General features: G+C 38.9%; 1 protein-coding gene across 21 annotated transcripts in view; it reads right to left on the bottom strand.

Annotated features, from left to right (window-relative positions):
* The window catches only part of PARD3 (par-3 family cell polarity regulator), a 451,552-nt gene that overhangs the window by 123,442 nt on the left and 302,583 nt on the right, over positions 1–25,527 (bottom strand). For all 21 annotated transcript variants that reach the window (XM_039570296.1, XM_039570300.1, XM_039570307.1 and 18 more), the window contains 2 exons: positions 23,161–23,388; positions 15,599–15,815 (listed from right to left, as the gene is read on the bottom strand). In XM_039570296.1, coding sequence (XP_039426230.1) covers positions 15,599–15,815; positions 23,161–23,388 — 445 coding nt within the window. The remainder of the gene's footprint in view (positions 1–15,598; positions 15,816–23,160; positions 23,389–25,527) is intronic.

Below are 25,527 nucleotides of genomic sequence, written 5' to 3'. Positions count from 1 at the left end.
GGTAGGTGTCTTGAGCTATTTTGTCAGTGTTTTCTATCTTCAAGGCATGCTCTTTTACCAATAGTAGCAAACAGTATTCACACACACACAGACACACATAATGTAAACATTTGAATGATTTTGCAATGATTTCTGTAATCTTTCTCACCCTACTGTATCAACAAAACCATAAGATTTATATTGCAACATAGTATTGTGACACACAAAACCATTCTGTTGCTAAAAAAAACCCCAAAAAACAAAAAACAAGGATTTAGCATAGCACACAAACAAAAGCCACCCTCTTTAGTGATGACTTGAAGGTTTAGAAGCCTTCCATTCCAAGCAAAACTGTGCATGTGCTATTTTTAAAAACATGTTAAGTGTAAACATTTACATATTTGCAACGGATTTCTAGAAATAGCCTGTTATCACATGCTACTCATCAAATAGTAGATCCAATTCTAATTGTTGGGAGGGAGTCCAGTGACTGCTGGAGTGACTCAGCAGCAGCACTGTCCTGAGATGACACAGAAGCACTGATGTGCAGGCACTTTGATGCCGGAGCTTGTGGGCATAATTAAAACAGACATTGATAGCTTCGTTTTCCATGGATTTCCTTGCCTACGTTAAAATTGATAAAGCAGCAATCCTTCTGGTGCAACATTCAGCAGAAGACCCCTGCCAGGGGGGTTCCTGGAGAACTCTGCTGTCACAAACCAAGAAAAGCACATTACAAAAGGTCATAGGTAACTCATGAAAATGAAGAATACCCTGTATCTCTTCAGGCCAGTGACGTTTGCCTTCAAGCAATAAAGAAACTCACATGCTCAGCCACAAACACAGAAATTCAAAGCATGAGAACCAAAGTGGCTGTTACTGCAAAATAGCAGCCCTCTGAAGTGCCCGCCTTGGGCCTGAATACTGTAAAGCATGTGAAGGTCTTCTGCATTCTATTCACACTCAGCAGCCTCTGGATCACTTTTTTTTGGAAACATTAAAAAAACATTTTTAAGCCCCATTCAAGGGGGTATTCTAGTACATCTCACCAAACTAAGTTTGCTCAAAGAGAACAGACAGGACGGCGCACGTATCGCAACACTTCATGTACAACAGCACCGGTGATTCCCACAACAACTTCCTGGAAAGAAGTGGAAACAACATATGTGATCCATTACTGTTTCCAGCCAGTGAAATGTAATCTGCCTGTCTTTTGAGTCAGTATCCCAACTTCATTGAAAACGGGTATGATGCCAAACCAAGAGACATGTCATGAGGTTTCATTCAATTATTTTCATAAACAGTTTTGATAACATTTCCTGAAAGGCATGACACAACAGGCAGAATATTATTCACACCAAGGCGCTCTCTTTTCACAACTTGAGCATTTTTAATATTTACTTCCAGAATAAAATGGTGGAACTTTTAAAAACAGATTTCTTTTATGGAAAGACCATCTGTTTGCAAGTTTCTAAACAGAAGATAATCTTCTTGCATTGCTACTCATGATTGCCTGAAGCTAGCTGGAGCCATGGACAGCACTAATAAATAAATTTAAAAAGCACAAGAAATCAGAAAAAAACTCTAACAACTACTTCAAACTACTGTAGTTGAAAAGCAGTCTGAGAAGGTCAAAGGAAGTATGAAAAATTTTACAATGGTAGTACTGGAAAGACAACAGCAAGACAGCAAACAGAGATGTCCAAATCTACTCAGTAAGCAATACCACAGTGCAGTAAAAGTTCCCGTAAATAATTCATATTCATGGTGGTCAGCCAAAACCTGTTAAACTGGGGATTGTGGCATCCCTGAAGAAGTCAGGAATATCAAAAAAAGCTTCTGCTTAGGTACAATTTGTTAACAGTCATCAATGATGGGAGCAACCACAGAAGTAGTAGATGACATTTTAATGGACATTTCATAACAGTCTAAGCATTTTGAAGTTTGTGACCTGAGCTCTTTAATGCTATGTATGTATTCAAAAAAGGGAGCATTTATTGACCACAGTTACTTGCCCCAAGCTTAGATTTGATACATTGTGTGCTACTTGTCATTGAAGAAAGTAGCTCTACCTCATACATGTGACCCAGCCAAGCTAATTCAGTCTTTTTATAATTTATATATATATATTCTCATCCTTTTGTACTGTGATTTTTGTATTGTGTACTGTGATTTAATGTGCTTAAAAATTCTCCTGTCACCCCTCTCACACAGAATGTGCCCATCAAGACTGCAGTGCCCTGTTCTAAAGTGCAGTACTGGGCAGTAAGGGACTAAACAGTAATTGAAAGACTGTAAATACAAACTCCAAAAAAAAAACAAAGCCTCACTTATAAAGTAAAGAGCAGGCTCCTGAAAAAGCTTGAGTGATGGCCTGCAGTATGCTAACTCACAGACTGCACACATAAAAGCACACATACAACTCTCTATTTTGCAATACATAATGCCATACATAGGGATAACAAAAAATTCCCAAATTCTCAGCATCAACCGCAGCCACCATGAACAAGTTCCTGACAATCTGAAGCAGTCATTCTTCTACAGCATAGGCAATTTTTCTGGGATGAAGTAAAATCCTACATCCCAGTGCCAGGTTCAGCCCTCCATCTCTGGCTCACACTGGGCCAAACAGGTGACACCACCTTACCCCGGTGCCCCCATCTGCCCACTGCTGCTCTGCAGCCACGCAGCAAGGTGGGCAACCTCTGCGGTTGCATTTGTCTCACTCAACAGAGTTTAAAAATCGTGGACCCATTTAGGTACAAACAATACTGCACTGTATGCCTCTAATTGCCAGTGTCCACTAAGGATCCTCAGAGACAGGTTTAAACCACGGCTACTCATCAACGTCTTCTCTCCACAAATATACTTCTAATTCCTGCTCTGTTCATTTTAATGCATTATTGTTTCCAAATACAATGCTTCAAATTGCAAATTATGTCTGGCTCAAGGGCTGATTATGAGAAACACTAGCACTTCTGCCTCTTTGTGAGTAACTCTGATAATAATGAGTGAGTGACTGAGCTCCAAGAAGTCCAAATGATGAGAAGGGTCAATTTGAACATTTTTATTAGCTTCTTTTGTTAAATCTAACACTTTGCCAGGCCAGAGACAAATACTGCATCTGGTTACCGTGATTTTTTGCACCCCTAAAGAAGTACAATTTAGAAAATGGGTACTGGTCTAAAGGCAGACCTTATAAGAAATGCTAATGAAACATAAAAACCCACCCATTTTACTGGCACTTAAGAGATGGCCAAAGAAAAAGAGAATAAAAAGTTGCAAGAGAAATTTGCTTCAGCACTTTCCTGCCAGAAAAGGAAAAAAATCCCTCAGTAATACTAAGAGTCATCATAGCTCCATTTTACAACCAAAACGCTTTGCTTGATAGGCCTGCCTTAGGTAAACATGAGCTACAACACGAAAATCACTAAAAATGCTCACTAAGCACATGCAACAGCAGAGAAATTAGGACAGAAATGTAAGACACAAGTTAGGACCAGGAAATTGCAGTAACATTATTCCAAGAACGTAAGTCTTGCAGTCATGAAATTACACTCTATAAAATCAGCAAAAGTTAATACAGACACACAAAAAGTTAATCAAACTAGTTGCAGTTCATCCAGAACCTTCCAAAGATTGTATTTTCCCTACAGATCTCATTACCTAGAAATGCTAACACGTCAGTCAGCACTTTTTCTGCCAGTTACCAGAAAACTTTGTTGATACACACCGCCTAGAAAATAACCACTGTAGGATAAATTAAGCAATAGGTGATGTCTCCATATCTTTAGGCTCATTCACATATTTACACTTATAGGAGGTAGAGAAGCCACAGTCAATTTCCAGCAGAAGACCACAGTCAACACTGTGGATCTGTGGGCCAAGTCTAAACAAAATATTCCTAAAACCAGACAAGTGTGAAGCTGTCATTGTCTTCTCAGAGGATGCCTACAACACCAAAAAGCAATTCCCCTCACTGAGCTACAGCACCCTAGTGCTGATGGCTGTAGGTAACAGTTTAGGGTTTCACAGTGCCACTCAAGTCTCCTTGTGGCTAAAAAAGAAGGTTTAATTCTGTAATCAAATAAATAATGCCAACAGGACACCTTCACAACGTACCCTAAAACACAATTCATTTAAGTGCCCCAGGCTGGATGGAATTTTGAGCAACCTGGTCTAGTGGAAGATGTCCTTGCTCATGACAGAGGGGTTAGAGCTAGATGATCTTTAAATTTCACTAACCATTCTGTGATTCTATGAATCTATACTATCATAAAAAGCAGAGAGCGAAAAATAACAGGCACATTATTTTGGAAGTTTGCTACAAAGATAGGGCTGTGGCAAAGGGACTTAGCCTGAACCAAAGCTCTGGGTAGTAAGTATTAATACGTCACTGCTGGCTTCACACACCTCTGTCTCTTCTATCAGCTGATATTCTGCCCTGCAGCACGAAAATATAGTTTACACAGGCAGTTATCTTCTGGGTGGAAAATGAAGAGCGAGACTTTGCACTGCAGCAGCACCACTGGAACAAACCATCTCTGGAGTAGATGCAGTAAGACTCAGGTGGATCATTGCTGGGACAGCAGGCTGACAGCAAGTCCCTGTAGCAGCTGCTTCCAGGGCTTGCCCAGAACTGCCTGGAGCCCTGGAGATGCCTGGTATCCTGTAGCTGCCAGCAGTCAGAGCTTGAGCTGTCTTCATGGTGACAGCAGTTGAAATAACTATATCAATTGTGATTTACACTGCTGATTATTTTAGGGCCAAGCTGGGAGCTGAGATTTTTTTCAGATTGAAGAGATGTACAAAGCAGGACTTGCTTGGGACTAATTACAGACAAGAGATGTAGGGTGGTGAGTTTTTTTTTTTTTGTTCCAGCCACCATAGAAATAAGCTCCTAGCACAGAATATCTCAGACCTGGACCAGTCCCATACACACTGACATTTTTGTTCTTATTTCTACATGCTCAGGCACTATAGAAAGCAAATGACTAGGCCTGTATTTATTTAGAAACCCAGACAGATGATGTTTAAAATAAACCCAGACTTGACTTCAAAGATATCTGGCTCTTGAGATGTTCTTCTTCAAATGATAACAGCTCTCCTCACGCTCAGTGCTGCACACAGTATACAACAATTAGCACTGCCATTTTACTACTTATTCTGAATATACAGCCTAAAATAAATCTTGAAAAAAAACCAACAATGAAAATGGCACTGATTCTTCATATTTCATTTATCTTACACAAGCAGTTTTCCTCCTTTGGGGTTATAAAAGGCAAACCAAACTAGCGAAGTATTTGGAGCTCTACAGATGACACCAGGACTCCGAGCAGTTACAGATTATAATATTGTTGGTATCATTACCTGCTCAGCAACATCAGAAAAAAGAAATACTTTAATTGTCACACTACATCTGAAACTCCCGCTTGTGCCAGCATGTTGTGCTCTGAATTTCAGGATTTTAGCACTATGTGTTAAAGACAACGATAGCATCTATAACAACATTGTGAAATATTTGAGATTTATTTGTGGTATACTGCTGTTGAAATGTGTAACAGCAGTTCAGCTTGCATACTAAACACACCCGGTGTTGAATATGCTAGAGGCACTTGCAACCGGTATAAAAATATGCTACTTTCATTATTGTGGTACTCAAAATTGCTGATAAAGATACAATTCTAGATACATTTTTGTTATCTAATCTTTTTCAGATCTTTTAGAGCTAATCCATAAACTTTGTTACTGATTAGACATTTATTTACAATTTATAACAGCATAGCATGAAAAAGGAAATTACATACATTTTCAGTGATTCATCTATCCAGCATCCATCCAGCATCCATCCACCTTCAAACTAAACTCAACACCAGTATCTGGAAGCTCTAGCATATGATTTTAGCATACATATATTTCATATTTATACAATATGGGGAACACTACAGGACATCAAAACCCCTGGAGACATTAGCATGGACCAGGTACTATCCTATTTTTAAAATGAGAAAATAGTTCCTCTTGAAATTTTAACCAGCTTGCCACACTCCAGGAGTTTTTTGAATTGCAAGCAGAAAAAAACATAAGGACTAATTACATAGACTTCATTGACAAAGCTAAGTCTATGAAGTAAATAGTCAGTTAACACAAGTTAACACTGACTGAACTAGTTATTTATAAGAAAATTTCTCTACAAATACAGCATTTCTAAAATACTTTCAACATAAAATACAAACTCTTTAAAACAGCCATATCAGTAGTATGCTATTATATTTATTGAAATAAGTGAAGCTCACCAAGTAGTTTCATGAAACTATACTATGTTCTTTTTTCTTTTTGGACTAGGACCTACAAGACTGATAGCAACAAAGTCCTGAAAAAAGTGTTAACATTTGTAGAAACTAAGAATTTATCTTCTGCAAAAGCAAACATTTCAAAATTTACCATTAACCACATCATCAGCTAGACCAAACATACACTGTAAAACTAGTTCTTGAATTCAATCCAGCAGGATCTATTTTACAAACATCTACAGCCTTTTCTTGCACTTCTGCTTATTGTAAGTTTGCACAGAAGTGGTAAAATTTAATATGTGGTGGAACACCACATTAACTACTGAAATGTTATTGCACATCAAAAACGTTTACTGCTGCTTTCTAAACACGCTTACCTGAGTGCCATAAAATGCTGACATAATGAGTCAGATCTACTGCGGCGCAGCGCAATCAGGTCTGGGCACTTGAAATGCAAAAGCAGCTCCTTGATACAAAAGTCATTCACACAATCACTAAAAGACATTTTTGTATATGGCATACTTCAAATTCTGTAGTATTGTGGAATTAGGTACATATACCTCAAATTATCAGTAACAGTACGAACTGCCCAGAACAGAATATGCACACACACTGTATTTTGTACTTGAGCACAAAGGCACTGTCTCAAGAAATCCCTGAGCTACAGATCACTGAAAGTCTGGAAGACAGACCTGGGAAGAGCTGTATACAGTCACCCAGTTCTGGTATTCCACCCCTGGGAGCTACTACTGATCACTGTCAGAGGCAAAGTACTGGGGTACAGGAATTTCCTGGGTATCATTTAACTCATGTGTGACCAAATTCTTATGCTCTTACATTAAATCCTAAGGAATCAACCAAACATGAGCAGAACTAAAAAGCAAAATTAACTTTCTTCTTTTACAACTGGCTGAACTACAAATGCCTAAGGTTTTACTTGATATATGTACTTTAGGATGAAAAGTATCAGCATTAATACAACACTAATTTTAGATATTTAATAAAACATAGGTGACATTTGCTGGTGTAGCATGAAATAGCAGAAAGGAAGATTTCTGTCAACTGTTTCTTCCTCAGTTCCACAGAAAATAATCCTCCCGTCTAGCTCAGTGGATCATATAAGACAAGACATTATTACCATATCAGCCAATCATGCTCAGTATCCTAATGGTTGCCAGTCCAAGACAATTTAGAATAAGATGCTTGGAAGCACAACGAAAAGAAACCTCTTTATAGATAAGCTCTTCCTTAACACTTAGCATGTCATGAATGTCATGAGTGGCTCACAGCCTCAAATACAGGCTCAGGTGTGCTAGTTCCTATACTCTTGAGTCCTGTGAGGGCAGCAGTCCCCGAGAGTAATAGCTTATCACAAAGGTCCTTTAAAATTTAAATTTTTTGCATGAAAAACTTATTGTGCATCTGCGTGTTCTTGATTCATGAGAAGGATAAATACAGTTGATAGATTCACATTTTTTGTACCAGGGATTATTCAGTGTCTCTCATTCCTATCTTACCAAGGACTTTTCACCAGGAGAGTGGTTAAGCATTGGAAGAGGCTGCTGAGAGAGGCTGCTGACTCTCCATCCTTGGAGATACTTGAAACTAAACTGGGCATGACACTCAGCTGATGAAAAGTTGAAGCTGGGCTGCTGTGAGTAGGAGCTGAACCAAGCAGAAAACCTTTCTTGCCCAAATCACTCTAAGAGTGCAGTATTTTCAGTATCTCTTCAGTTCCTTCTATCTTTTTTTTCTGTCCAGAAGTCATCAACAGATTCAAAATGGGGGAAATACTACTTCTATACCCCACTGTCACCATGTTTCTAATATTTCCTTCCCTCCTATTCTTTCTACAAAACCTGTGTTCCTCTTAGTTTTTCCAGAAATAACAATTTAAAAGCCTAAATAAGGCCTCTGAAAGCTTTATACCTACTGTTTTCCTACTGAATTCAGGGAAACACAGGTGCTTACCAACTATTTCTATGCCGGTGTATTCTATTCCAGAAATCATACACTGGTTTATTCCCATTTTGCCATTTTCACTGAAGTGTTGCATAATTATGCCTTTAATAAGTACTTCTTTGCACAACAGTAGGACATGTTAACATCTTAACAGGAGGCATCAGCCTGCCAACACACCACAAATACAGATCATTGCTCCTGGGAAGTGAAATGCAGTAGTAAGTTCGAGCTTTGCCTTTTAGAAAAGGATCAGCTGTCCTCCAGCTGCCAACTTAAGTACCTTACAAAAATATGACTTAACCACCTATGTCATCCCAGATACAAAAATATATTAAGTTACATTCATTTTCTTCTAAGTCAACATTCCTATTCCTGTTTTTAAAAAGGATTTTCAAAGACGGCTCTGCTTTAAAAACATAATCTACAGCATCCACAATGTATACCAATGTACAGGTGCTATCAGTAGTGAATTAAGCCTCCAAAGAACATTTCCAAAAGATAACAAAACAAATGTCATTAACAGAGCTTTTCACCTAACAAATGCTTCATGTCTCAAGACAGTATTTATGATACTTCGTTATGGACTAGCGCACTGCCTGGTTAGTCTTCAATTATTACATGAGGTGGAGGAAAAAATCCTATTTCTATATGAGCTTAAACTGAAATTGACTTTGAATCTCTGAACTGTCAACAAATTCTTCCCTGAAAAGGCTGGCTTTGCAGAGATTATAAAGAAGGTGTCATCCTTGACACTTGCGTTCTATATTCATCCAGCAGGCCTGGAAGAGAAGTGCACAGAACGCCGGGCAGGATGGCGGAGGGCTCAGCTGTCACCCTGCCTGCCTTCCTCACTTGCTTTGCAGGCAAAGACAGTGCTGAAGGTGTCAAAGGTTCTCTATTTAAAGTCGCTGACAAGCAAAGGAAGAACACTGGGAGAATATGTTAGCAGCCACTATGAACTCGTCTCTAGTAACAAGTCATCCTGACACTTACTTCAGGATGTTGGAAACAAGAGCCCTGATTCTATTCAGATTTTAAAAAAAAACCAAAACAACCAAACCCCCATACATTATACCACCATCAGATTTACAAGTTCAAGATTTACTCTGGGAAAATCCAGTGTTAAGAACACATAGAGCAAAGCCCTGCTTTCTGTCAGAGTGACAAACCAGAAAACCACATACAATTATGTTAATCTCCCACTTCAAATCTCCCTTGCACAATTGCATACCACTGCTTTCTGTGTTTCGTTTAAAAGTCATAGAGTTTACTAACCACTTAATGAAGCTGCATTCCTTAAATCCCTGACAGATTATGTGAACTTGTTTGGTTTAGAGATATAAATTTGCCATTCCACTACCCCCTGCCCCAAATGACATCTTAGTCAAAAGCCGGTGTGCTTGGGGCTGCAGGCAATGAAACACACCTCTCCTCAAAGCTACTGCCTCCATCGAGCAGCAGGAAACAAGAAGGCAAAAAAGTGAACAGAGAAAGGAAGGAGCATGGCTTTCCTTTCCGAAAAAGAAAAGCTATTTCCAGCCAAGCTTATCTCTTTCAGTCCCGTATTTAGTTTTAATTGGAAAAAAGGAAGTGAAGAATATGAAAATGCTTTGAAAGACACTTGTAAGAGTCCTGGGTAATTGTCTGCATCAAAGATGAAAATTTGCTGCATGGCTGATTTCATTTGAAAGGCTTTTCTGATGCTGTGTGTCCCAGTGGCTGGCTGAAACTTTGAAAATGGATCAGGACAAAGTAGCCCAGAAGAGCACAGAAAAGGTGCATCAACAGTATCCAACTTGCAGGCAGGATGAGGACGGTGTTCCTCCTCTGAAGTGTGAAAGGATATCCTGCCTAGACCCTGCATCTAGGATTATAATTATAGCAGATCATGCATTTTCTAGCCAGTGGCAGAAGGGGAAAAGCAGATGTGGACTTAATGACAGTTGTGCCAGCTGGCTTATAATAGCAGCAGGCAAAAACCAGAGCACAAACGGCCCCAGATTCCATTTACCTGACCAACGACCCAGCTCAGCGTTTCTGATGAAAGTCTCAGCACAAGCACTGCAAGCTGTCGGCAAGCTTCTCATATGAGCATTAGCAAACCCAGGCACAATCCAGTGTGCACACAATGACCTTCCAAATTTGAAATGATGCAGCTGACGGGTGTTTAAGCACTAACCTCCTCCTCCTTTGTGTTCCAAGACTCAAGATTTATGGTGTTTTGTTCCATGAGCACTGAAGAAAAAAAAAATTCTAACTTTCGGAATTCATTCCCGTGTTTTCCTTTAAGTCCATATATCAGTAAATGTCATTCACCAATACAAAGCCCTATTAGTCATGCTTCCACAGAAAATGGCATTATTGCTGCTTCTTAAGCTACTGAATGATAGAAATCAGACCACAGATTTAGTTTTATCAAGTTTGAGGTATTTTCCAGTCCTGCTGATTAGGATGTAATTCAACAGTATTTTACACAACTCTGGTATGTTTTAGTTATTGTGCCTAGTTAAAAGTCTGAAGATTGCTATTAAATGAAAGAGAAAGAAGGCTATTACTAAATCAGTGGTGTAGCCTTTGTGAGTTGCTTTTCATCTCCTCACAGACATTACAATGAGAAAACTTAAATGAAAACCAGAATAGGCAATACAAGGAAGTCATGTAACAAGCAACAGTAATCCATGTAGGTTATTCTCCCAAATGCCTAGTCAGTGGTCTCAGATGGCTAATGTGGTTAAAATGTATAATTCAGAGCTACAAATAGTATGTTTATGAATCTGGACATGTCCAGTGCACCTTGGAAACAGCTGTGTGGGAGAAAAAAATAGCCAGCAGTATATCTGATTTCAGCTAAACAAGGTTGCAAACAGAATTATTTACTTCCTCTCAACAGAACTGGAAGATACAACACTGCAAGGCTGCCAGTAATCATTTTAAAAGTAATTAAATCTAATTAGGATTAGATTTTAATGGTAATCTGGGGATATTACATTTGCATTGGTTATTCAGTGCATTGATTTACCCACCTATATGCTACAACACTTAAAATGGGAATTAAGGATCACCTACCATATGTTATGACTTTACATCTCCATCAACATTACGGGCCACATCTTAACACACACAATTCTCCAATACAAAAGACATCTATGCACATGATTAATTTTGAGCATACTTTCTTGTTCTGTGAAGTTCAATACCCAGTGCTTCTCCATTGAGAAGTCATGTTTATGTGGGACTCAGGTATTAATTCCTAGAGCAGAAAATGTATTTATTTCATATAACATGAAATCCACAGATGCTTCAAATTACATTACATCTACTCCATAAATAACCTCCAAAACCAAAGCAGATATTTCTTGCTTAAGCTCCAGGTTAAGATACAAGTCATATTCCCCATCTTTTGTTCTCATCAGCTGTTTCCTACATAAATCTAAACATACCATAAGAATTTTCAAAGCCATTTTTCTCTGATCATATCAAGGGTCACTTGTTTCAGTAGGCTTGGGTATTTTTATCAGGCAGTGAATGACTGTCCCTAGATATTTTCAACAAGACATGACTAGCTATCTTGGCCTCCCTACTATTCCCTTTCCTGCCCTTGGAAACCCAGAGCTGCTTCTTTCTCCTCATTATTCTCAGCATCTTGGAGGTTCATTTTCTCCTAAAGATGTTATTCCTCAGCATATCCTTTGCTGAGACTGACCACTTGCTGAACATATTTTACTTCACCAGTCCAGTCCCCCATCTAACAATTATATCCAAGCTTGTACACTGGGAAGAAGCATGAATTAAGTGCAGGGACTGTAAGTGATCAGCAGCACCAGAGCAGATGTGTCATTTCATCATCTTCCAAAACCTTCAAATATAACATCTCAAATCTTCCTCTCTCATATCCTGAGGGCATCCACTTTCATAAAAATACTCTGTACATGACAGGGGCAAAAGGAAGGGGAAAAAAGACACCCTATACCATTTTTCTCTCTCAGGAGAGGAATGTCAAAGAATCGCATAACACCGAAAACCATTAAATTAATGTACACCTACCAGCACTAATTACAGGCACACTCTTTGAAACTGTGAAGACTCTTCCTTAAGGCAGCACTACAACGGCTTCTTCAACTACTGATTGTTTTTGTCAGGCTAATTTTTATGAAGAAACAAAATCTCTACTTACAAATAAACAAACTCAGACTCAAAATGAGTAAACATATTTCATATTGCATTTGGAGAAGCATACAGATTTTTATCAACTTCTGATGTCAAAACATATATGCACTGAAGGCTTCTCAGCAGTGAAACAAAAAGCTAGCAGAACTTCCTATCAGCTTCCCAAAACCGATTTGGTCAGGTGGCAGTGGCCATCCAGGCACCCTCTAACTGGAGAAGGAGGAACTGCATAGCATCTCACAGGCCACAGGATTTGGTACATGATCCTCTTGAAAAGCTAAAATGAGAATGATCCAACTACTCAGATAAAACAAACACATTCAGGTGTAAGCAAAGCACTGCAGCACCTGCCTCTCCTCCAACAGACCAATATTTCTGCTCAACACTTTTCCAGGCTAACTGCTGTCCTATTTTCATCTGTGAAGAGACTTCTCAGCCAAATTACATAATTAAATAATCTGTTGTGCCCTGAAATGTCAATTTGAAAAAAGAAATACACACATGCTCACACAGGTTTATTTCAGTTAGAAGGGTGAACTTCCAACCTGTCCACAGCCCAATGTCGGCAAAGGTCCTCAGGAAATAATGGGAGCTGTGTGGGTCAGAGTCACACAGTTTTGTAGTTTTCAGTTTGCAGTTCTCCTCCAAGGTTATGTCAATCCTCTTTACTATGCTTGATACAAGCAGTAAAACAATGGAGGTGTTTAGAAGATTTACTTATGATTTTAACTTCTTTTCTGAATCATCCAGGGATTTCTTGGAAATGATGACTAGATACTGAAGGATAAAGGTAACACAGGGTTCTCTAGTGAGACTTTCCATCTCACAGCAGAGTTTAATGAAGATTCCAGTGGCAAATCCTAAGATTTCAACTGAATGCAAGGAGACTTATTTTCATACATCACACAGACTCTACTTTATGAGCTGCCAGTTTGCATATAGGCAACTAAAAGCCCTTTGGCTAAATACAGACATTGGAATAAAGTGTCAGTTAATAGCAATTTCATCTCACAAGTGTTTTTGCCCATACAGCCTAATGAAGAAAGATTGTTTTAAGATTAGAGCACTGAAAAGGAAGAAAAAAGTGAAAAAGGGGAAAAGAAAAAGAACGACAAAGAAATCACAATGTTGCACGGAACTAAAACATCCAATTACGCTTTGATCCTGGTTTGAATTTTAAATGTTACTGTCATCATTATTTTCTATCACACAACTTCTTTCAGTGATTACTTGATATCTATGATATATGTCAAATGTACAGAAAAACAAAGCGTGTTATAGGTAGAAGTAGTAGCTTATCTTGCAGACATTACAAAGCCCATCTCTCAAACATTATTGAGAAGCCTGTCAACAAAGCAAATCAAGCACCAAATGGAAATGAGGCATAATGCTTAATTCTCTCGATCAGCATTTTCTTGCTTGCCAGGAACACCTCTCTTGTGTGGGCTGACAAGGTGCAAGCTTATTTACAGATTCAGGAGCAGTCAGCTACATCCAGATAGCGCTGCTCTCACATTAATTAAGAGGAGACTGAAAAGTAAAGTTCACCCAGAAATGGTAGTGAGGGAAAAAAACCTCAAGAAAATGTTGACTGTTATGAAGAGCAAACAACAAAGCCTTGGATCACCCTATTAGTCAAATTAGTTTTGTTTCCAGATTAGAGATTTCAGAAGTGCTATATCAAGAATACAGAAAAGGTTACATTGTCTGGACCACGGAGCTGCCTAAGATTTCTAGATGCTGTAAACACTTTTTGACTGAACTCACAAGACAACACTCAAGGTATCCAATACATTACCACTTAGAGCCCATAGAATTTATCACGAATATTGTGCCTCAATTTTACCTGCCATTTCTGCTGGATAAAAAGGATGGAGTGTAGAAAAGAATCAGTCAGCATTTCACACCTCCTGCCTTCCACACTCTCCCAGAGTGGGGTGCAATGCTCTGCTCCAGGCTTGAATTGAGGCAGGCAAATGTCCAGAAGATGAGGGCATCCCCATGGGTCTCACAGGGTCCAGGCTGAAGGACTCTCTTCCTACCTGACATGTGGGACCATTTCCTATGACCCTCTGGTGTTCTATGGCACACACTGTCTAACAGGCTGGTATTATTTAATGTTTTCTTAAAGCAGCTTTCAAACTTTCAAAACAGTATTTTCTAATTAACTACTTTTTTTTTCCTTAATTAACCAGTTTTTCTACTTACTACTCTTGTAATATGATTCTTAGTCACAGAACAATTCTCAAGAACATGTGCAGTTACAACACAAGTTCAACTAATATTTTATAGGATAAAGAAAGTAACGGGATGAAAGTTAAATGAAGCTCTCCTTACACGCTTTCAGAGCAGAATCATTAATAAATATTTAAAATAATACTGGTACCTCACTTTAAATAACAAAACAAACACTGCCTTAATATTGATTTTTCTTTGAAATATATTTATTTACTCTAGCTAGCTAAAAGAAGGACTGATTTTCTTGCTCTCTCACCTCTTCCCACAAGTGATCAAAGATGTTTGTCATGTTTCAACATTTACCCACAACAGCAGGGTGTACCTCAGCAGTCTGCTCCTTTCAGATCACTTATGTCTGCTGGAGAGATGACTGCTTTAAAAAGAACTCAGAGTCTGGTAAAAATCAAGTCTTTCACTGACCCATTCTCTATGGGTTCTCAGAGCACACAACCTTACTTAGATCCTGTTTTCCTTGAGAAAAGCATGCTGTTTTTCAATCTCAAACTGATTCATCTCTTTCACATCATGCCTCCATGATACCAATAGTCTTAATAGCAAAGCAAAGAAAACCATTCATTTACCAACACATAAGCTTTGGGTACAGTAATAAAGAAGAAAAATAAAACAAAATCCCAATTGTTTTGACTTGTCAAAGGATATGTGCATGACTTAGACATCACAAAAAACTGTTTCCAAAACCAAGCAGTCTGTGCCTTAAAACTACTTTCTCCTTTGCCTTTCCTTTCCTTCGGCCTGCCAGCCATCTCCTTGTCTTCCATTCTGAGCTGCTTCCCTTCCATGACACCACCCATGGGCTCAAAAATTGAGAGATCAGCCTATATACATCAGGTATGGATTTGCATAGTAAAATATAGCTTCAGCAAGAATTCACAATATAATGAATAACTAGAAAAAGTTCTTTTTATAATTCATTCTACATTTGATTGCAAAGTACCTACCTGAACATGTCTCCTAAGCCTTTCAGCATTCCTTTCTTTGCCTTAATTTTATCCTTCTCTTTATCTCGATCTTTCTTCTTTTCCTTTCCAGTTTTTTTTCTGTCACCTTTATCTTGGCTTCCATTCATGTGTCTCTCTAATGAGTGGGATGGCTGGTCACTTGCTGTGGACACAGATTCTCTACCAGATCTTGAGCTCTCCTCTGTGTCTTCCTCCACTGAAAGCACATATTAAGAAACATCACTTACATAAGAACAAAGAACAAGGGCAGACTTTTTGGTATATTTCACAATGTATTTTGAAGCAGGATATATGCAAAACCACAAAAAACTCTTTTTCTTTTTTTTTTTTTTTTAATCAGTATCTGCTCACATAGGGTTTTCCAAGAATGTTCATTAGAACTATTAAACTCATAAAAGCAAGGAATTCACCTTTGCAGACCATTCTGCAAAACACAATTCATACTTTATGGGTACTCTGGATAATGTATGGATTAATAAAGAGGATTAGCAAAGTGATGTTAATTGGCCCATTTTGTTTCAGTATCTAAATCAGTTGAGGAGAGATTTAGAAATAACTGCAAGAAGAAACAACAGCAGTGCAGCATGCCTTGTCCATAAATTCTTAGTAATATTCTCATAAAAACATGAAAGTCATTAGGGAGTGTTAACCCTCAACACAAGCCATAATAGACTTTTTCTTCTTCTGCAAGTAATGTAATAGTTTTGTTATGCTTCTTCATTTCCTGGAGCCATTTGGAATACATCATGCATTATGATTGTTATTTTTGGTGTTATTCTTGGTTGATATGGGGCAGCCTGGGAGGTTCAGGTGGGGAGATTTCATCCAGTGAAACAAGTAAAATCCTTTAAGGGCAGATAACATGTTCCTTCTCTGTTTCTAATCCAAGATCAGGAGTCCTAAAGTACACCCAAGGTTAGATTTAACAGACGACACGTATTTCAGAAAGTTTGAAAGAAAAACGACTAAAAGAAAAAATCCACTGAAAACCTGAAAACTGCTTCAGTAGTTTAGTAAGAAAGAAATAAAACACTTCAAGCTGGTAGGTCAGAATCCTGCACTGCATGGCTAGTGAAGCTGTGACTTTTTATGAGCTCTAACATTTTATATCAACACATTTAAGTAAGGGCTCCAACCATCTCCCAGCTTTCCAACAGACTGCTCAAAGCAGCAATTAGGATCACAGATGCATACTTAGTATTGCCTCCTGTAGTTCCAATGAATACAAAGGCTCCAAACAACTTTTGGCAGTAGAATTTGAAAAATACAGTCTTGCTTTATATATACAGAGTCTATAGAAAAGAAAAAAAAAGCTTTTGTACTCAAGAAGATTTGGAAATCATCATGGCTTTTAGAAGGAAAAACAATGGGTTTTTAGTTTTACCTATGTTTACTACTTCTTAGTATTCTGCTGATATTGCTCAAGACCTCAGCAGCTCTTCTACAGCCAATAGAAGAGTATAATTCTTTAGAAATTTCTCATAGACTACTGTAGAATATAAACTTGCTTCTCTTAGTCATCATTCATCTTCACCTTACAAGTAAATCACTGAACCTGAAAAGTCTACAAATCACTGACTGAAAGCCATTCAATAGCATCTCTTCTCTCTCTCAGACACTTCCTTGCAAAATACTCTTTATTCATTAACATTACAATCCATAAACGTGTCCAATAGACTTTGTACCTATTCACCAAGCATCAAGTTTTCTATAAATATTCTCCAGCCCTGGATGATGACATAAACATATTTCAAGAAAAATATATCATGTCAGATACATCTCAGTATTAATAACTATTTTTGAATCTTAACTAGTACTCTGAACTACAAACCACCAAGAAAATACTAAAAAAAAAAAAAGAAAAAAAGAAGGAAAACAGAGGCCAGGCCTTGGCATTTAATTCACGACTGCTTTGAGTAAAGCAGATGATACACTTCTCAACTGCAGACACAGTTTTAATATTCATGTAGTTGTATTTTAGGAAACTAATAGGTCCTACACGTGCCTCTGTACTAGCTGTTCTTGTATTTTTTTTGGTCACAGCATTTCTTAATCAGTGTCTGCAATGATATTTAGTTATTATTAAAAGAATTGTGGAAAAACACTTTGGAATAGAGATGTTAATTTTTTACATGTTAATTTATAGCTACAATCTGTTCCAACTAGACATTTAAAAGATTGTACTTGCAAACGAATATAATTAGTAAAAAAAAAAAAGTGTATGAAATTTCTGACAAATTTTGAAGTCAACTACTGCTAGAATTTGGAAGATGAATCAGTTTTGACCTATGTTTGTTCATACTCATGCAACAATACATTAAATAAATCATAAGTATGTATTGTTTCCTGTGCTATGCTGAGTTGCAGAACAACTTGTCATAACAATGCTGTGCTTCAGGAAGGGTACTCCCCAATTTGGTGCTCCTGCTGAGACTCTCCAAAACACATGCTGCTCGATCACTCCCCCTCCCTCCCCCTTCCCCCTGCAGCAGGATGGAGAGGACAGCTGGAGGCACAAAAGGTAAGATCATGGGTTGAGATGAGAACAATTTACTGGAAACAGCAATGAGGTAAGCAAACCAACTCCCGTGGTGCCATCCAACTAGCACGCTGTCCCACACCGGGCAATCTTCTGCCTGCTCCAAACGGGGAGGATGGAAACCGATCGCGGCGCAGGAGGGCAGGGAAGCACCCGCTGGGGTTTGCCTTGCCCACCGATGGCACGGGTGTGTGAAGGAGGTAGGAAAGAAGCGGAGGGACTTCTTCATGAGGGGAAGGGGTTCATTGGAGAGAAAAACCCACAGAGAAAGCTGAAGAAATGTGGCTTGCAGGGGTCTTGTACCCCCACAATATGGGCGTGGAAAACATAGGGTAACCAATGGAACATCAGCCAGGGGGTGTTACCAAGGCGGGGAGAAGGAATCACAGCAAATGGGAGAAGGGGTAGGCGAGGAGGAATAACGAGGACCAATTAACTACTGAGGAACATAGAACTCTCTGGAAAGACAACCCAATATGAGAAATGAGGGGAGGGGAGGGCTGCAGCCAATGGTAAGGCACGGATTTATATATTTTTCACAGCCTTTTGAATGCCCGAGGCCTTTGGGCTGTGAAAGCATCAAACCAATGGACCTTTTGGTCCACTTGATTTGGCTGATCATGGCTCACTGCAACAACCAACAGTAACAGCAACACTACTAATAAAAGAGCACACAAGGAAAGAATGATTGGCACGCAAGTTCTCACCCCCAACAACACCCGACCGCTACCTCCACCACCCTACAGGACCTGGCAGGGACCCCTGGAAAATGATGTGAAGTGGTATGGAATAGCCTCTGGGTCCTGGCCATGCCGCCTCCTGGCTACTGCAAAAGTCCAGAACCAGGACACAAAGCTTTCACTTATTACTTATTTTGCACATTCTATGAAGAACGTTGTCTCCTTTCTTCATTTATGCTGCAATTAATATTGTCTATCGTACACAGTTTGCTTGCAATTAACTCAGTAGCTTAGACTGAGGCCTGTGAACTGGGATGCCTGTTCTCCTGCAGTCAACACTGAACTCTCTACTGGACTCAATAGATTTCCAGTTTTCTTAAAAGCACCCAACATGAAGAAGCTTGTTTCACTTTTATGCAGCACAGTCATCCTGCAATTAACATACACATAATTACTAGTGTTTAGAACAAATGCAAATGCTGCTCAATTAAAATTCCAACCCAGGCTACAAATGAAACTTCTAATTTTTGTTATGTTGCAGTAATGACATTAGGTTACTGCGAAACACAGGATGTATTTGTTTTGGTGCTGTTATTTCCTTTTTTTCCTGCAACCTCCTGCCTCCCCATTCAGGATGTTGAAGCCAAAAAATTAAATTGGAGTATACTTTAAACATCAATTAAACTGAACACTAGTGTCATTTCATGAACCACACTGTGCTACGGAGAACTACACAAACAGGTATTATGAAGCTATTCTCCTAATTAGCCTATAAAATGGAAAAGATGCACATGAGGAATCAAAGCTACTTAATGTGAAACTATTTTGCCACTAAGCTTCTAGGCCTCTTATTGTGATATTTAATACAGTCCTAGATTCCAGCAATTAAGATTCAGCAAAAGATTAGAAAGCTTTGTCGATCTCTCCCAATCAAAATGCCTTGTTCTTCTTCATGACACTAAAGATAAACATTTTGCTTCTAGTCAGCTATTTCGAGTATTAATGAAAAAACAAAAACAAAAACACAAAACAAACAAACAAAAAAAACAAAAAAAAAAAAAAAGAAAAAAGAAAAAAAAAAAGAAATAAAAAGAAAAAATAAACCAGGAAAAATTATCTGTAAAAGCTGAACACCCACACCTCTTTCCACAAATGTTCCTTCTTTACAGCCATTAAAACTCACACACATCTTCTCAAATACTTAAAATGTTACCTCAGAACCAGTCAGTGCCATCTGAGTTTAATCCAACATTTAGTAATTTAATAGCACGTTGTTCCAAGGACATTTAGAAGAGTCAGCCCCTTTATCACATATGCTACCTATATTTTTTATGGCTTTTGTATATGGAATGATGACATGTTAGGAATTCCTCTATACAATATTTTGCAGTGCTATTATTTGTCTGGAAGACAAACACTTCTAGCACTGAAAAACTTGGAGAAAGGCAAAAAATTTCAAGGAAGACAAATGGATCCAACCTCAAGGGCATCAGCAAACTGACCACCAGCATGTTTGCCTGGGTTTTATAATGAGAGAAAGCCACATTCTAATTTCAAACAATTATGGAATAATTAAATACAATTTTTAAAACCTTAGGCAATGTCGTTATGGCAGCAGTGAGGCATTAGTTACGTTAGGACCAGATTGTTAAACTCCTACATATTCATATGTGCCCAAACTTTGTCCAGCTGAAGACACCATTTGGTAAGTTCTCTGGAACCTAAGGCCATATAGAATTTACACAAAGTGGAGCAGACTGCAGTGCTTTGAGTTTTAATGTAGATTCAGACAGGTTTTCAGCAAGACAGGCAACATAGGGCTGGGACAGCTCTTAAGCTCCCACAGTCACCATGAGAAGCAAAAGTCCTCAAGGACTGAATTCTGTCCAATCAACTTATATTTGCTTTGCTACTCATCTGCTTCTGTGAACCTGGCACTTCAAATTTCTGGAATACTTGTTAGATGTTTCATCACTATGTGTGGAAGCTATTAGAACACAACTCAACAGAATGCATAGTTCTACACGTATAGCTTGGTCACACTTTGTTCAGCCCTTCTTTACCATGTGGGATCTGACAATAGCCTTGCTCTTGTTCTCTCATGGCATGAGATGGATCTTGGTTTACTGGTGCAAGACAACTTCATCCAAACAGAGATGAGGTCAAAGACTCACCCCATGACATTCTGATTTCAGCCAGAAGGCTTTGTCTGGTTCCTGCTTGTGCTGGTTTTGGCTGGCGTAGGGTTATTTTTCTTCACAGTGGCTGGCATGGGGCTGTGTTTTGGATTTGTGCTGAACACTGGGTTGACAACATAGAAATGGTTTTTGTTATTGCTGAGCAAGGCTTACACACAGACAAGGGATTTTCTGCCTTTTTTTGTACCAGCCACAGTGGTGAGGAAGTTGAGGATGTATGGGAGGTTGGGAGGAGACACAGCCAGGACAGGTAATCCCAACTGATCAAAGGGATATTCCAGACCACAGGCATCATGCTCAATATATTAAGTTGGGGGTGGAAGGAGGAAGTGGGGGACATTTGGAGTGATGGTGTTTGTCTTCCCAAGTAACAGTTACACATGATGGGCCCAGTTCTCCTGGGGATGGCTGAACACCTGCCCACCCATGGGTAGCAGTGAATTAATTCTTTGTTTTGCTTTGCTTGTGTGTATGCCTCTTGCTTTCCCTATGAAGCTGCCTATATCTCAATCCATGAGTTTTCCAGCAAAATTTTACCCTTCCAATTCTTTCCCCAGTCCCACTGGCGGGGGAGTGAGCAAGTGGCTGCCTGGGGCTTGGCTGCTGCAGGGGTTAAGCCACAACACCACTGCTCCAACATGAAGGATTCCGAAGGGCTCCAAATACTTCCTTGCTACTCTCTATGCATTGCATCAACAAGCTCAAAACCCCTTATCAGAATCTCATAAACCTATACTCACCTTGGAAGTGCTTCATGACAACAGTTTTGCTATATTTTTGATCAATTGAAGTTAAACCATCTGTAACTTCTGGATAAACCTTGGATATCTGAAGTCTCAAAACAGGATATTACTATCAGTGGGCTCACACCAAACAAGGCCTTCTATAAAACCATGGTCTTATGTCCCAAAAAGACCACAGGCCTGCAGTTGGTAAGAATGAGCAGGATCATTACACATATTCTCATACCTATTTTTCTACTGGCCAGAAATAGATTGACAGACAGCAGCACCACACCAGAATTTAGCCTCACTGCTGTGTGAAATTGTTAGATGCTGGAAAAACAAAGCAGAAAAGTGAATGGCAAAATGACCTCCCTTTCAGCCTCAGAACACTTTTAGAAAGAGGCAGGTAATTTAAAAAAAAAAAAAAAAAAGACAGGAGTTTTTTAAAAAAAAAATAAAAGAGTGACTACAGAAGTAACTTATAAAAGAGTATTAGGGAATGATGCTTATGAAACAGAATTTCTGAAACTAAAAAACTTTAAGAAGAGAAGAGAGTGAAAAATTCCTTTTCAAGCCTTCATTATGCATTCAGGCTAAATACTTTACTACTTCAACCTTCCCATCATCTTCATTCATAAACTTCTAACTAGCTGCAGGTTGATTAAAAAAAAATTCTGCTGGTGTGTGACAAGTTGAAAGTAGTACAACATGAAGGTTAAAAATTCAATGATTTTAATACAACCCCTGATTGAGGTAATTTACCATTCATACTATTTTCATTCAATATGAGTTGTCATTTTACCAGCCCATTCTTACATAGTTCAATAATGATAAGGTTAGCTTTGAAGTGATTCTTTTATGTTAATGACATTCTCCACATGTTGGGTCATACTTCGGGTTAAAGAACTGAAAATGTAAATGAATGCCCATTAGGGTGGGTAATAGCTGATCATTAACTTTACATTTTATTAGATCTGCCAGCCTCACTCACTCTAATTAAAGGATAGTGATTTCTTTTTGTCCCCCCAACATTACAAATGTATTTTTTCAAAGTTAGATGCATATATTTTTGTAACATAAATTTAGTGGGTTTGTCTTTCTGCCTAAATTTTTTTCTCTAGTTTACATTAGTACATTAATTAGCCATCTTACAGAAAATTTTCACAGTAATTTAAGTAAACACATTCCCAATAATCTTATTCTCTTATTTTAGAAAGGAAAAAAGCTGCAGAGTGTGGCAATCTGTTAAAGCAAATGAAGTGAAAAAGCCTAAAAAATATTGAATAAGTTAGTTCTATTCTTTTAAAATTCTAAAATTACGTTCTACTACTTTAATCACTTTCTAATAGAATTAACCTATGCTATTAACATTCATTATGTAAAACAATAGTTTACTTACAAGTTTCCATGCCTTCATCATCATCATCTGCTACAGGTTTATCATATGATTTGTCTATGGCAGCTCTGAAGCTTTCGTTGCAGCCTCGTCCTCGGATAATTCGTGGGCGCGGGCGGTGGAAAGGAATGTCACCATTCAGAGTCACCTCAGCAACGGCTGTCTGCAGGCTTTCCAACGAGCTGGATTTCTTCAGACCTAATGAAGGCCCCACATCTCTGGTTGGGGAACCTTAGTGATTTAAGGGGGGGAAAAAAGTAATTAGAATTAGTATTGAGAACAGCATGCTTGATTATGCATATCCATCCTGAAAGTCTTTGGGGACACACTTAACATTATTCACATCATCTCTCAATAATCTGTAGGGAATTCTCCACAGATTTGTTGGTCTCAGAAGCAAATGAGTATGTCAAGTCACAGTCAACGAAACCGACAATGTTAGCAATGTCTGGCTTTTCAAATCAGTGAAGAGAGACCAACATCCATTACTATTATTTTACACTATTTAAATGATAAAGAAATCATGGGGCTTTAAAAACTTAGCTCATAAAACCAGCACAGATCCACATCTAATGGCATCTAACAAAACTATTAACTATTATTGGTTTGAGCAGAAAATTTCGTCTGTACTAGCAACGATGAACAGAGAGCAGATTACAGGCATGAGTCCTACTGTGTTTAGAGTAACAGTCTTGCAAAGTAGTCTGACCGCTGGCTTCAAGGAACATGCTGTTTGTTTGAGTTTTAAAGACTTGCATCAAATTGCTAACAATTTCATAATTAAATGCTTCTGAGAAGTATCAGCTGACTTGCTCAGATTTTGTGAAATTGCTTAACAATAATCCGTGCAAAGGACCCAATAAAATGGGCAATACCAGTTACCCAGTTGGAAAATAAACACACTCCTGGCAGTCATGAGGAGTGACTGTTTGGGCACTACTACAGCTGGGGCTGAGGGCAGCTCTTGTCACTGCAGCATGTCCAGAGGTGTGCCAAGGAAGCCCCAGGCAGTGTTTCGCAAAAGCCTTTCTCCAACTGGACTTTCCTTCACAGGTTTGTGGACTAAATGTAGAGCCTTTGATCTTAGATACACATTCACATTGCAAGTCACCTCACAATTGCACAATTAGGTCTCATACTAAAGTTAAAACTGGGAAGAATCTTTCAGGGGGAAAAAAAATCACTACATTTATTTGAAGTGATCTTATTCAAAAGTGCAAGTACAGTCTTAGCTAGATTTTCCATGGGACTGGAAAGGAAGATGAGGTGGGACAATATCATCACGGCTACATTTCCTGAAATTATGAGACTAGAGCCCTCACCTATAATATGAAATTCTCACTTTTTCTCTACCCAAAGCGAACACAAAACAGAATTTTTGTGGCACCACAGCAGTCCCAGGTGGTGGGCCGTTACCCACTTTACATCAGTATCCTTATCTGACAAATAAATTTCACAGCCAGCTACCACTGAGAGCTAGAGCCAAGGCCTGAATCCCCAGGAATACCAAACCTAAGAACAGTGCATTAGTAAGCACAGGTGTGAATAAAGGTGTAATAAAGGAAAATTACCTCTTTTAAGTGTTTATCTCAGAATAATATGAAGTTCTGAAGATAATCCCTATTCTGGTAGATATTAGGTTAGAGAGGAGAGACAGCATCTGTCACTGCTCTTTATGTGAGGTATGTAAAGTTACCTTAAATTGGGGAAATCTGCTACTACTGCACTACTAAAACTATTTAGTATGAGTTGGGGAGGAAAGGGCGTTGTGTGTCCCACAGAAGAGATGCTGAATAGCAGCATGGCAAGTTTTCTCCATGTCATTTGTTACCTTGGTATGAGATGGAGCAATGCAGTGAATGCTTTCACTTTCTATTCAGCTATTGAAAGTCTGAGCAATTACATTAAACTGAAATCCTTCAGATCAAATAAATTCAAACAGCAGCTATCAAAGCATTCCCCTTCAGCTGCCCTACTGATAAGACTAATTTGTGAACAGAAACAAACCAAATCTACACAACTCCTACAGTTTGGTTCCCCCAGCAGTCCACAGTCCTGTTGCTTGGACCCTTGGTCAGAAATTAATGCACCTCTACAAATGAGAAATTTTATCTTCGTGAACTCCCTCCTCCTAGAAGAAGCCACCCTCTCACACACAGCGTGTACTTGTTGGAGGGCTGAGGCTCATGAGCATGGTGGGGGCAGAGCACAGGGCCAGCTGGGACCAGGGAGGGTTGGTGGCTTCCCAGCTGTGCAAACAAGCTGCAGTCTGGAATCACCAAACTTCTGAACATGGGCCGAAGTCTAAAGCGAAGGTTTTACATGACATTCTCTCTGCCAAGTAAAATCACTCCAATGAAGACAGTGCCC

The sequence above is a fragment of the Corvus cornix genome, chromosome 2, assembly GCF_000738735.6.
Source record: "Corvus cornix cornix isolate S_Up_H32 chromosome 2, ASM73873v5, whole genome shotgun sequence".
Taxonomy (NCBI): Eukaryota; Metazoa; Chordata; class Aves; order Passeriformes; family Corvidae; genus Corvus; species Corvus cornix.
This window is presented reverse-complemented; position numbering and strand designations above follow the sequence as displayed.